This window comes from Lichenostomus cassidix, chromosome 6, assembly GCF_008360975.1.
Source record: "Lichenostomus cassidix isolate B80296 chromosome 6, HeHo_3.0, whole genome shotgun sequence".
In the NCBI taxonomy this organism is placed as follows: Eukaryota; Metazoa; Chordata; class Aves; order Passeriformes; family Meliphagidae; genus Lichenostomus; species Lichenostomus cassidix.
Window position 1 is genome coordinate 6015956 of NC_139487.1, and position 11983 is coordinate 6027938.

General features: G+C 35.9%; 1 protein-coding gene across 1 annotated transcript in view; it reads left to right on the forward strand.

Annotated features, from left to right (window-relative positions):
* Positions 1-10305, forward strand: part of RAB11FIP2 (RAB11 family interacting protein 2) — a 32474-nt gene extending 22169 nt beyond the window's left edge. Inside the window, exons 4-5 of the mRNA XM_085064732.1 lie at positions 2040-2085; positions 5698-10305. Coding sequence (XP_084920858.1) covers positions 2040-2085; positions 5698-5925 — 274 coding nt within the window. The 3' untranslated portion in view covers positions 5926-10305. The remainder of the gene's footprint in view (positions 1-2039; positions 2086-5697) is intronic.
* Positions 10306-11983: the final 1678 nt, after the last annotated feature.

The window sequence follows — 11983 nt, forward strand, 5'->3', positions numbered from 1 at the left end:
TTTAATAGCTTTTCATTTTTTTTTGCAAGTGTATTCAAATTTCTTCATGTGGAATACGCAGATGTTCTCTTTTGTAATTGCAGTTATGATGTCCACAATTTTACAGAAATGACTGCAGGTTTTTTACTGCTTAAAAACCCCCCAAACAACTAGTCCATATTGCCAGTGATTTATACTTCTAATTTTCAAACGCAGCGACTCACAGTCAGAACTGCAGCTTTCATTTTAAGCTGCTGCCGTGGAAAAGAGTCCCAGAACTTATTTCACAGAAACTATAAAGTCATTCAAGGCAGCTAAAGATCGTGCTTTTTTAACCTTTCAGAAAGTCGCCCAGTTGAGCAGTCAGGCCGTATTATTCTATATCTTGTCTAACATGAGGAAACAGTCCCAAAAGAAAGATATCCCAAATTAACGCCACACTTCGTTAAATAGAGACATTCTTGGTTTTCACCAAGCTAATTCGATCCAGTTCAGTTAACTCATTTTTTTTGTCCTCGGATCACGGAAGGCAGCCATGAATGGAGCGAGTTCATCATGTGTTTGACACATCCGTGTGAGGCTGAAAGGAGGGCTGGGAGGGAGGGATTCTGCTTTGCCCTGGCAGACAATAGCCCATGAAAGAGGCCCCTCATTCAAAAGTGAGCTCCAGCAAACGAGGCACACTGCTGGGGATCGCTGTTACACACAGGTAGAATGGGAATTAGCCAAACTCCATTCCTCAGACACCTCTGGATTGCTGCTTGTGACTGTTTATGTCATTCAGTCTCTGTCTGATTCCTTCAGCCCGCCAATGGTTTGCAGGACTTTTGTGTGAGCAAATGGTGGCCTGGTTTGGAAATTAAAAATCATGTACAGAATAAAAAAATTAAGTAAAAATTAAATTTTAAAAAAATTAGAAAGAAATTTTAACATAAACAAAGAATTCTTTACAGGAAAAAAATAATTGTTTCTATTTTACATATTTTAAGTTCAAATTTTTTTCCCCGACCACTTTTGCACCATGAAATATACAGCTGATAAATTCAGATAACAGAGTGGTGAACAGTCACAAAATACATGTTCCCTACTTTAAAAAGTCCTTACAATTAAAAAAAAGTGTAGCTATATTTCTGTACCTCTCAGTCAAATATCACCCCCAAAGCCAGTACATGCAGTCTAACAAAACAGTAGATTCTGTGATGTGAGAGAATGTGTCTGCTGTGGTGCTACCAAGTAAATAATATTTGTGAGCCATATCCAGATTCTGAACACATTTTCAGAGAATGTTTTCTCTCCAAGTTTGCTGCAACAAGTACATAAGAACACAGCAACACTGATTTTTGAAAATACTTGCTAATAATTACACCAAACTGAGACACCAGTGGGCAGTTTCTCAAGCCTGGCATTCACACAATGCCTGTTTTTATCAGTATCAACAACACCATGAAAGAGCTTTGCTTTCTGGATGTGTACAATAACCACTAGATTTATTAAATAATATATTATTTACTCAATTTTAAGTACAAAATAAGTGTAGCTGATGGAAGATGGCTTTTTAGCCCTAACTGAAGGCAATTTCACTGGAATCTCACTGGAATTCCTACAGGACCGTTGTCCTCTAGGAGCTGCCATGATAGCTGGGAATACATGTTAGTCTGTAGGGTTTGGTTGTTGGTTTTTATCAGTCTCATCCCAGGGACCTCTTTCTAGGATATTTCATTTAAAGTATCACTTCATGCTTAGAAGCTCAAGCTAAGTCTAGAGATAAGAGAAGAGATAGGAAGCCCAATCCATAATAGCTTTTCTTGCATTTCTTAATTAGTTATTCAAATTTTATGACAAAAAGAATATGAAAAATACAAAGAATTTGGAACACAGCATATATTAAAATTTCCTTTAATTTCTAATATTTTCTTTTCCTAAGTTCAAAAAATCAAGAAAATAAACCATATTAAATACTTCGTAGCTGTATGCCTAATTCAGTATTTTCTTCTAGTAGATGTTTTGGTCAAGTGAACATGCACTGCTAATATTTGTTTGGTCTGTTTTTTTCTCTGCAGTTTTAATGTGAATCCTTCTGGCATTGAGGATCTCAGGAAAAAAACGGTGAGTTATGAAACATTATGGAAAACCATAAGTAAATGCCAACTAATTGGTACTTGGACAAGCTTATAAGATTTTGTTCTTTTTTAACCTATTGTATGGAAATGTTGGGGTTTTCTTCTTTTTTTTTTTTTTTTTGCATACCCAGAAAATCTGAATATAAAAGCACAGGCTTAATATAAATTAAGAAATAAATAACAGTTTTGCACTCAATGTGGAGTTCACCTGTCATACGATGATGAAGGAGCTATATAGTTCTTTGCACAAAAAGTGACAAACCCAGAAACCTGGATTTTTGGAGTGGTTTAAATGACTCTAGAGAAGTAATGTTCAGGTGAGGAGCTCTGTTAGGCAGTGATGTATTAATTGGCCAAACAGGAGTTTACCATCACTATAACCAGACTTGAGGACAGTCTTTAGAAGGCAGATCAGAATTGAAATTATGAACTGATATAAGATTAATAATACACATAATAAATGAACAGCTGAAAACACTAAAAATTAGAAATACTAGAAGGTTTTATTCAAAATGCTCTTGTTTCTAAAAGTACTGAGAATAAATTGTGTACTATGAAAAGACAAAAAAGAATCCAGAGATTTCCTAGGCAGTGTCTTTGTTTGAAGGAAAATGTGGTCTTAGTAGAATCTCTTCTGTGAATAGATGACATCTTTAAAAGTGGGTTTGTTTTCAGTCTTGAAAATATATAGAAAACAAGTTTCACAAGCAAATATGACTTTGTACTGTTTGTTTTCTGCTGGTTTATGCAAATGATTTGTAATAGCATTTGATGTTATTGTAAATGCCCAAGTTTTTATAATGTAAGTAGCTGGTGGGAGATGTCAGAGTATTTGAAGGCTGCCTTTGATCAGATAGTAAACTGAATTCTACCAGGCAGTTACTTAATCTCTGACAAAAAGAGACATCAAAAAATTGATTTAACTTAGCAGCCATTGTCTGTAAAGTAACCATAATTACAGTTTCTATGTGCTTGCATATGTACTACTGCAAATCATGTAATTTATTGCTGGTAAAAGCATCGGTTTAATTCTTTTAAGAAATAAGATGTGAATTATTTTATTTAAAGGATTTAGAGGTGATAAAAGAAATCCTTGATGATTTTTTTCTTTTGGAATACCAACTATCCTAAATGTCAGTTGTAGGATTATGAGGTGGTGCTCATTTAATGCAAAATACAAATTAGGTGGGGAAGAAACTGTATCTCAACCATAGTTTTGAATGAAACCATTCGAATCTTTTTTTTAAAATATTCAGGATTGCTTTCTAAGGTGTTCGAAGTAATTTATTATTAGATTCCGTAATAATAGCCCTCACCAAGTTATTATATTTCTTCCTTGTGCATATTATTTAGTAATTATGTTTGTATGCCTTCTCTGATGCCAACACCTGTCTCTGAAAGCAGTGTTTAAATGGGAGCAGTAGCCAGTTGAAAGGGCAGCGTGAGCTCTTTAAGGCCTAATTAAGAACTGAAAGGAAGATGAAGTAAGTAGGACAAAAGATGTGAAAGTAGCTTAGATGATATTCCCAGAGCAGAATTCCTCATTAGAACAATGAAGAGATGATCAGGGATTGCCAGGCCTTCGTTTTAGCTAATGTTGTTTCCTCTGGCTGGCAGTGTGTACCCCAGTAGGGTTTTGTAGCTGAGACAACCATTCTTTGCATGCCTTGTAGTTTAGAATAATTTTTTTCCTTAATAATTCATTTAAAGATTATTGTTATGCGTTAGAATTGTGGTATCTATTTTTGTAAAGATATAGGTGTTCCTTATGCTTTTAAATACCACCTTATTGGTCCAAACTGAACATATAAAATCTTCTTAATTTTAATATTAATTTCTAAGTACTAGCATACTGTAACAAGAATTTTCTTGTATCATTAATGTGATAGGTTATTCCCCCCCAAAGATGTAAATGGAGGATGTGGATGATAAAACATCTTTAAGGCATATATATTGCACACAATTTTCCAGTAAACTTGATAGCATGATTAAGGTCATCATTGCATCTTATGCAATGCTCCTTAGCCAAATCAGAGAATTAGGCACATACTATATTTGAGACATATAAATGTTAATGATATCTTTTCCAGTGTGTACAAAAATTTAGTACCATACAGAGAAAAATTTACTTCCTTCTTGCAGAAGAAAATGTGCTAAAAATATGACCACAAAGTGAACTTATTTTCTCTTCTGTACTTGTTGAAAATAAGTTGCTAATCAATTGATAAATTTCATCAGATTAGCTATTATAATAAAGTGGGAGTTACTGATTACTTACAATCCCTTACCTTGGTAAGTCATAAATACTGAATATACTTGCATAAATATGACATTAAATGTCTCAAATGGAGAGAGAAACCCTTAAAAGCACCTATTTTTGAGAGCTACTATTAGAATTTAATTGATGGAGAGAGGCTGATCTGTCACACTTCAGCCTGTTTGCAGGGCAGCATCACTTTTAATTAGGTTCATTTGAAAACTTTAGCCAGCTGCGTGTTTTAATGGGTCGACATGTGCCAATGTGCAAATATGGAGCTGCATGGAAAGAAGAGGAATGGGGCATGGAAAAGGAATGAGTATGACTATTATGTGGTGTGCTTTGTAGCTGTGCAAGCTTTATAATTTTTAATGACATGTTTCTGCTGTAAAGAAAAGCTGTTTCGTGAGCTCTGTTAGAAGTGCAGCATTTTTTAGGTTCCATATTTTCTGAATGTCTCCATTTCTGAATGGGATAAAACATACTGCTTAGCATGTCTAATGGTGCTGTTACTTTTATAAACCAGCACAAAATAAGACATTTGAGTTTATAGTGTTTTGGATCAGATGTTGCCCTTTTTAAGGTGACTAATTGGTCCATCCCTGCTAATACCTGCACTTACTGAGTCATCAGAAATCATGACAGAAACAATTCTGTTTTCCCTACTGCTTAATTCTGAGCCTCTCCTGCTTTAAAGCAAGCAAGGTCTTCTATAAGCACACATTTCTCCCTTAAGTGCTCTGGTGCAAGTAAGATGCAGCCTTTCACCTTCACCTGAGATTTAAAATTGAGAGTTTTATAATGTAATTCAGAAGCCAAGGCCTGGAGAACCACTGGTGACTAAAAATAGAATGTGAAAGACAGATGAGGGCTGATGTCATTTAGAGCTGAGAAAATGCTTTGCTGTGATTCTCTACAAAGGTGAAGACTCGGAGAAGTTACAGTAGGAGTTGAATTCTCAGGGCTCTTCTCTTGTTCTACAGTTAAGGTGGTTGGTTTCCCAAAATGGACCTGCCAGCTGTTGTTGTGGTTATTGCTCGTGTGGTCACTACCTGTGACATACTGACTGTGTGTCCACCTCACTGAGATTTTATTCTGAGCTGACAGTGTGGGAAATATTCATCCAGCTGGGTAGCCATTTCCAGTTCTCTGCTCCAGTGGGGTATTGAAGGGAAAAGCGCTACAGCAAACAGAGATTTTCCTGAAAAAAAACGCTTCTATCAAGAGATGCACATGAGAAACATTAAAAGCAATAACCAATCAATTTGCTGAGAGCAATGAACTGAAATAAAATCTGGTGTTTTTTCTAAATTTACCTTTTTTTTTTTTCTAAATTACCAGGAAGGAAATCCTTTCGACGCCACTGCAGGATACCGAAACCTCACGTATGAGGAGGTTCTGCAGGAGCTGGTGAAACACAAAGAGCAGCTCAAGAAGAAAGACACCCACATTCGTGAGCTCGAGGATTACATTGACAATCTTCTGGTACGAGTGATGGAGGAAACCCCCAGTATTCTCAGAGTGCCATATGAACCTTCTCGGAAAGCTGGCAAATTTTCCAAGAGCTGAGATAGCAGTACTTGAGGGCACTTTCTGCTGAATACGTTAGTGGAAGGAAATCACACTTTCATGTTTTGACTTCTCTTCATTCCTTTTCTCCTAAGAAATTCCAGGAAAATGGGGAGGAGAGACAATGGCGTGGGTTTTTTTCATTTTTTTTTTAAATTCCAGACACTAGCAGGGGCTGCCAAAAGTAGTATTCTGTTAGATTGCCTAAGTAACTTTTTTTTTTTTTTTTAACACCTTTAGGTACAGAATACTTAAAATAGAGTTAATGATACATATTAAATATGTCCATGCAGTTCATATCATAGCTTAGTGTTCACCACGTGGCAGCTGGGAAGCCTGTGCTGTTATGAATGTTTCCTTGAATGATTATTGATATTAGGCAAATATATTGATTCTTTTCTTACAGCATGCCATCAAGACCACTGTTTTCAAGCCAGTGTAGTGCTCTACTCAACCTTAGTGTGGTTTGTTGCAATGGAATGTAGTTCTGCACACATTAGAGGAAAGCAGTGATGCACAATCCTTGCAGAGTAAATGCTGTATTCTATACCATGTGCTTTTTATATAACAATGTAACAAAAAAAGTGCCATTTCTGTCATGGCACATGCTGGAACCAGTTATTTTACACTTAAATGCTGAATTTTGTGTATAATGAGTAACTTTGGTAGTGAGCTCATGACATAAGGTTGTTTTGAGGATCTTTTTGTATGAAGTTACTGCATGCCTTTTTATGTGTTAAAGTACTTGGAACAGTGTTCACAGAGTCAGAGGTACAGCTGGAGAACTCCAGAATGGAATAAAGAAATGAATACTTCTGTTCAGTCAAAGTCTACTGCGATGAAAATGTAGCAGAAATGGAGAGGCTGAATTAAATAGACACGAAAAATCAATTTAAGGTTGAGTTTCACATGATATATGTGTCTTAACTTTTTAAGTCTTATGACAACGAAGTATATGCCTTTAGAAATAGGCCATGTTGCTTAAACATATATAGAGTACTTAGGCTTTTCATTAAAAATGTCTGTATTCCATGTATATAGTTCTAAAAGTCAGTTTTGATCGAGGTAAATGAAAGAAGAATGTAGTAAATATCTTCTGGATAATTTAATAATTATTTGTAAAATGCTGTATTAAAAAGGTATCTGTTACTCAGTGAATTGGAAAAGTATCGTGATGAACATATAATGGGATAATACTGTAGGAGAACCCTCAGAATATTAACATGAATATATTTTAATTTTAATATCCTTAATGAGAATCTTAGATTTTCTGTTGCTGTGAAACAGTAAAATGTTATTTTAAAAACATACAAAGAATGTTTTAGATTTGGATTTAAGAAAACTTTCTTTTCCTCTCTTTCTGCACCTGATCTGTTGGGTTTTTTAATAGAAAATGAAATGAAATTAAATGTGAAATGGCTGTTGCTGAGGTGGCAAAAAAAGGTTGAAATTAAATTCCAGTTTTTTCTTCCTGTTGTAAAAGATTTAAATATATTTTAACTTTTAAAACCACAGAAATTGTTATTATATTGAAGAATAATATGTGGAAAGGTTGAAAAAGTTCTATCTGACTGCTTTTGACATCATTAGTGTTGTAGGACAGCACAGAATTATTATTGTTACAAAAAAACTTCTTTGCACAAATATTCTCAGATTTCATTTACTTATTGTTGGCTTTTGCTCTTTTATTTTCTCCTTTTATTTAGCAGCTACCTCCCATCCCCATTTAGCACTGTCCCTAAAATGTGTGCAGCCAGTGTTCCCAACCCTTGGTGTAGATCCCTGTGCCTGGATGGATCCTGAGTGATCCCAGCCCTGCCCAGCTGTAGAGCTCTGCATTTGTACTTTGCAGTGCAGAAATCCATCCCACACCAGGCAGTCTCTCTTCTGTCAGCCTAAGGATGTATCAAGTTTGGTACCTCACAAACCACATGAATGTCCTTTTGACCCACTTAAGATCTCAATGACTGTAAATTTGTTGTAATATATTCCAAGTGCCAAAGGTCATGTATTGGGTTATGGTGCGTTTGCTGTTGGAAGTTGGGTTTTGCACTCAATTAGATTTTCATTTTTTAATTACACCAAGATGTATTTCAGTTACTCAGTATTTCCATAAAAGCTCTTAAACATTTTCAAATGTTTGGCCGAAGCCAGCGGTTTTCTCATGTCGTTGATGGGGAAATGTTCTGCAATTGTTTTGAATTCCACACTGATTTTCAACTGACTGGTATGAGACCATCTCTAGTATCCACAGTGCTTAAATCATACACACCAGTGAGGATTAACAACTGCACTAACCAGAGAATGTGCTCCGATGACTTCTCACATGCAAGCCAACTTATAATTATTAAAATGCAACTCTACTATATTTAGCACCTCTGAAATCACTTCTTTTAGAATGTAAATGTAGAATATCAAACTGCATAATTGACTAAAAGCAGATCATTTGACATATTTGCATACCGAGAACGATAAGCAGATTAAAGGTAGCGAAAAGATCAATTTTTGTGCATTAGGGAAGAAATTTAGTGAAGCTTTGAATGTGCTATCTAGTCTTTATCTGATCTATAAGTGAATAAAAGCACCTTTTGTTTCTAACAGTTTGTCAAGAAAGGAGAGCAACAAATGCAATTTAGGAAAAGGTAAAGTTACTAAGAGAGGCAGAATGGGACATTAACAACTATGAGGATATTTTTAGAGAGTATATAGGTAAAGATTCAGGCTGCTTTTGGAGGCATTCTTGAAACATTACATACACATCCTTTTCCTGCTTAGAAATAAAATTTTAGCATTTTCCTGTATTTTGAGGTTATTTTTGAAAAGCATCTTCCCCTCACATGCATTTTTTGGACCATGCTTTTAAACAAAAACTTTTTATACAGAGTAATTTGTATGTTGAAAACAAAGAAAGTTCTGTTTTTCCTGAAGGATAAAATTGTAGACTTTCTTGCAGATCATTTTAAACCCATAAAAACTTACCACTTGTAGTCAGTCTTTCTTGCCCTTTAAAATGTAGGGATGAAAATTCTGAACATCTCCCTATTATTTTGATATTTTGTCTCATAAATTAGCAAAAGAGTTCATCCATGCATGCACTGTACTTTGAAATTATCCTTTGAAACAGCTCTGCTCATAGCCATGTGTTTTGCTTACTTAAAAGGACAAATATGAAGGCCATACTTTAATGTTGTAAGTAAGAAATGTAAACTTTCTGCCATTCAAGAAGGATGTTTAATATTTATATATATTACCTCTTGCTGCTGTATTTTACATTTAGCTTGGTTTTCCACCTCCTAATGAATGTAGCATTCTCCCTAGATTATACATAACTACATTTATTGCTGTTGGCTCTGTGTCAAGAACTATTTGTAATTTTCCAGCTGTGGAAATGTTGCCTTGTATCTAGAAAGGTTTCATGATTTGGGGACCTGATGAAAATCATGCTCATTAGATACTAGCCTGCATCTCTTTCTGTACAGGATGCCCTTTCTTGGATGCATCTTCAAACAAACAGAACTGCTGTCTTAATGTGTTTACTGCTGCACTGGGGGTTTATTTACACTTCCAGCTTTAAAGGAAGATTCTTGTCCCACATCAAGTATGTAAAGTAAGCTCTTGCTTTTCTGCTCTTTATGTACCATTGCTGTTGTAGATACCATAGAGGTGTTAGCTGGGCTTTTACAATGGTGAATTTAGAGCATGTTGACTAACTTCCCCTTCTTTGAAGTACTTGCTGAAGGATTGTAGCACTGCTGTGTTCCTGATGCTAGATTTAAGGGTCTGTCAGCACTTTCAGTATGAAACCCTATTTTCAGGGATTTATTATAACTTAAAATTTTTGATACAGTCACTGGAAGTATTTAATATGCAATAGGTAGCACTTTAATCTGTTTATGAAGGCGTTTGAGATTTGTTTCTGTTGAAAAGGTCAGAGTCTCCTAAAGCATGGTGGGCATTTGTTTTATCATTTATAATTACTATGTTGCAGAAGCCACTGTATGTTAGAAGTGGTAGAGCCATTCCTATTCATCTTAGAAGCTTCCAGATGTCTTGTATTACAATGTATTATAAAAAGCTGAAGATCCAGGTTATATAGGAAGTCTGTAAAAGATAGGAACATTACTTATAACTTAGGGGTTTTATTTTGTCTCGTGCAATCAATAGTAGTTTGTCTACATTTAATAATGGTACAGAATCATGACTATATGCACTTGTGAGAACTATAAACTTAGAATGCATGGAAAAACTTTATTTTTGTTCCATTATTGCAACTTCAGACCCTTTAATTTGATTAAAATGTTATCTTAATATTTTGATTTCTGTTCATTAAATAAATATTGCATGTCTAACACTAATAAAGCACCACAATGCACTACCGCAGTATTTCTTGAATTGTGACATTAATCTGTGTTATGCAAAGCATGTGACTCCTAAACTCCATGGTGTTAATTCTTTCAGACCACAGAGAGGGGTATTTCCTTAGGGACAGCTCTAAATGAACCTCCCAGATGTTTGCAGGATGGCCATTAAGGGAAATCACTTCAATAGTGTCCAAAGCTTAGAATTAGTAAAAAAAAAAAAGGCATTGTCATAAATGTACTGATCTGTATGTCTTTTTTTCTGTGGTATCTGCAACCCTTTTAAATGCACTGTTCCTCTGATGCCATTGCTGTGTAAATATCACCAGGAGATCTTTGGCACTGCAGGCCAGAACAGCATTTAGCATGAGAACAAACATGCAAATTTGGATATGCAAAACACAACACACATTTCTCTTAATACTTGACAGAGTAAAAACCAGCCAGAATGGCAGAAAACTGGAGCATCCTCCCTGCATTGCCCATAAGTATTTTTTATAATGCTCCCACAAGTTTTTCTCCTCTTCCATGAAGCAGCAAAGCAGCAAAGTCTGTCCTCTGACAACAGCAAGTTTTCTGGATGGTAAGAAGGTGTGCAGAACTGTCGTGGCTTGGGAGAAGAATTTTGTGAATCATTCAGATTTCTTGGAACCTTCAATTCCACAGGGATGTGATTCCTTCCCTCACAGTTAACCTGCTCTGTGGGCAGCTCCTCTGTCAGTACATCTATGGACTCAGCTTAGCTCTCCTCTGAGAGGTATCCATGAGCTGTGGTGCTTACAGGGAATCACAGCCAGTTCCTGAGCTCTCCATGCACTTCCCCTCGTGTTGTTTTGCAGATTTCCATCAGTTTCACCCCGTGGCTCACGGATTTTGCAGTTACCCTGTGTGTGAGTAGGTGAGGAATAAAGACAGGAGGAAGGCAGGTTTCAGAAAGCACCACGCTGCCTATTAAATAGCAGTTTCCATCTGTAATTCACATCTGGTAACTAATCTCAGCCCCTGTGCCCATCTGAAAAGGGAGCCACACAATTTCCCTCCCTCAGAGGCATAATGTTTGTTAGCTGATACCAACTGCAATCCATGGATGATATGAGAGCCCAACTCGATTAAACAGCTTCCTGTTTCCCCAGCATTTAGTTGCCTTTTGAGCTTTCATTATTAACCATCTCAACCCCTTAATAAAGGTTTTCAAGCCCATTTTAAATGTAGTTTAGCAGTTAACTATTGAAATTAGATGTAAACTAGAAGTATCATTGAGGACAGCCCAGTTGTACATATTAAAGTTATTTTCTGATGGAGCCATGGAGAGTAAAAACCAGGATTTCATTTCCACATTTTAATTTTTTTTATGGGAGTGTTGTGCAAGTTCTGGCTGCAGCTCACTTGGGATACATTGCCCTTTTGTGTAACACTGGGCGTGTTTGTAAAGTTATAAATAATGACGATAAAAAACAAATCCCATCTCTTTTTTTGGATTAATGAATTAAATGTTGGATTATTTTGTTGGAGTGTTTTGTAATAGTGCCATTTTATGAGAGATGGGAATAAGACTGTCTGCTAAAGGAAGCTGTTTTCTCTTCTCTGTACTTATTGAATAATTATGATAGAAGGCTACCACACTGAGTGCAGCCCAACCTGGAAATAGTGTGGCACTGGTTGTGTAATGTTTATATAAATATAAGTATATTCAGTGCTGG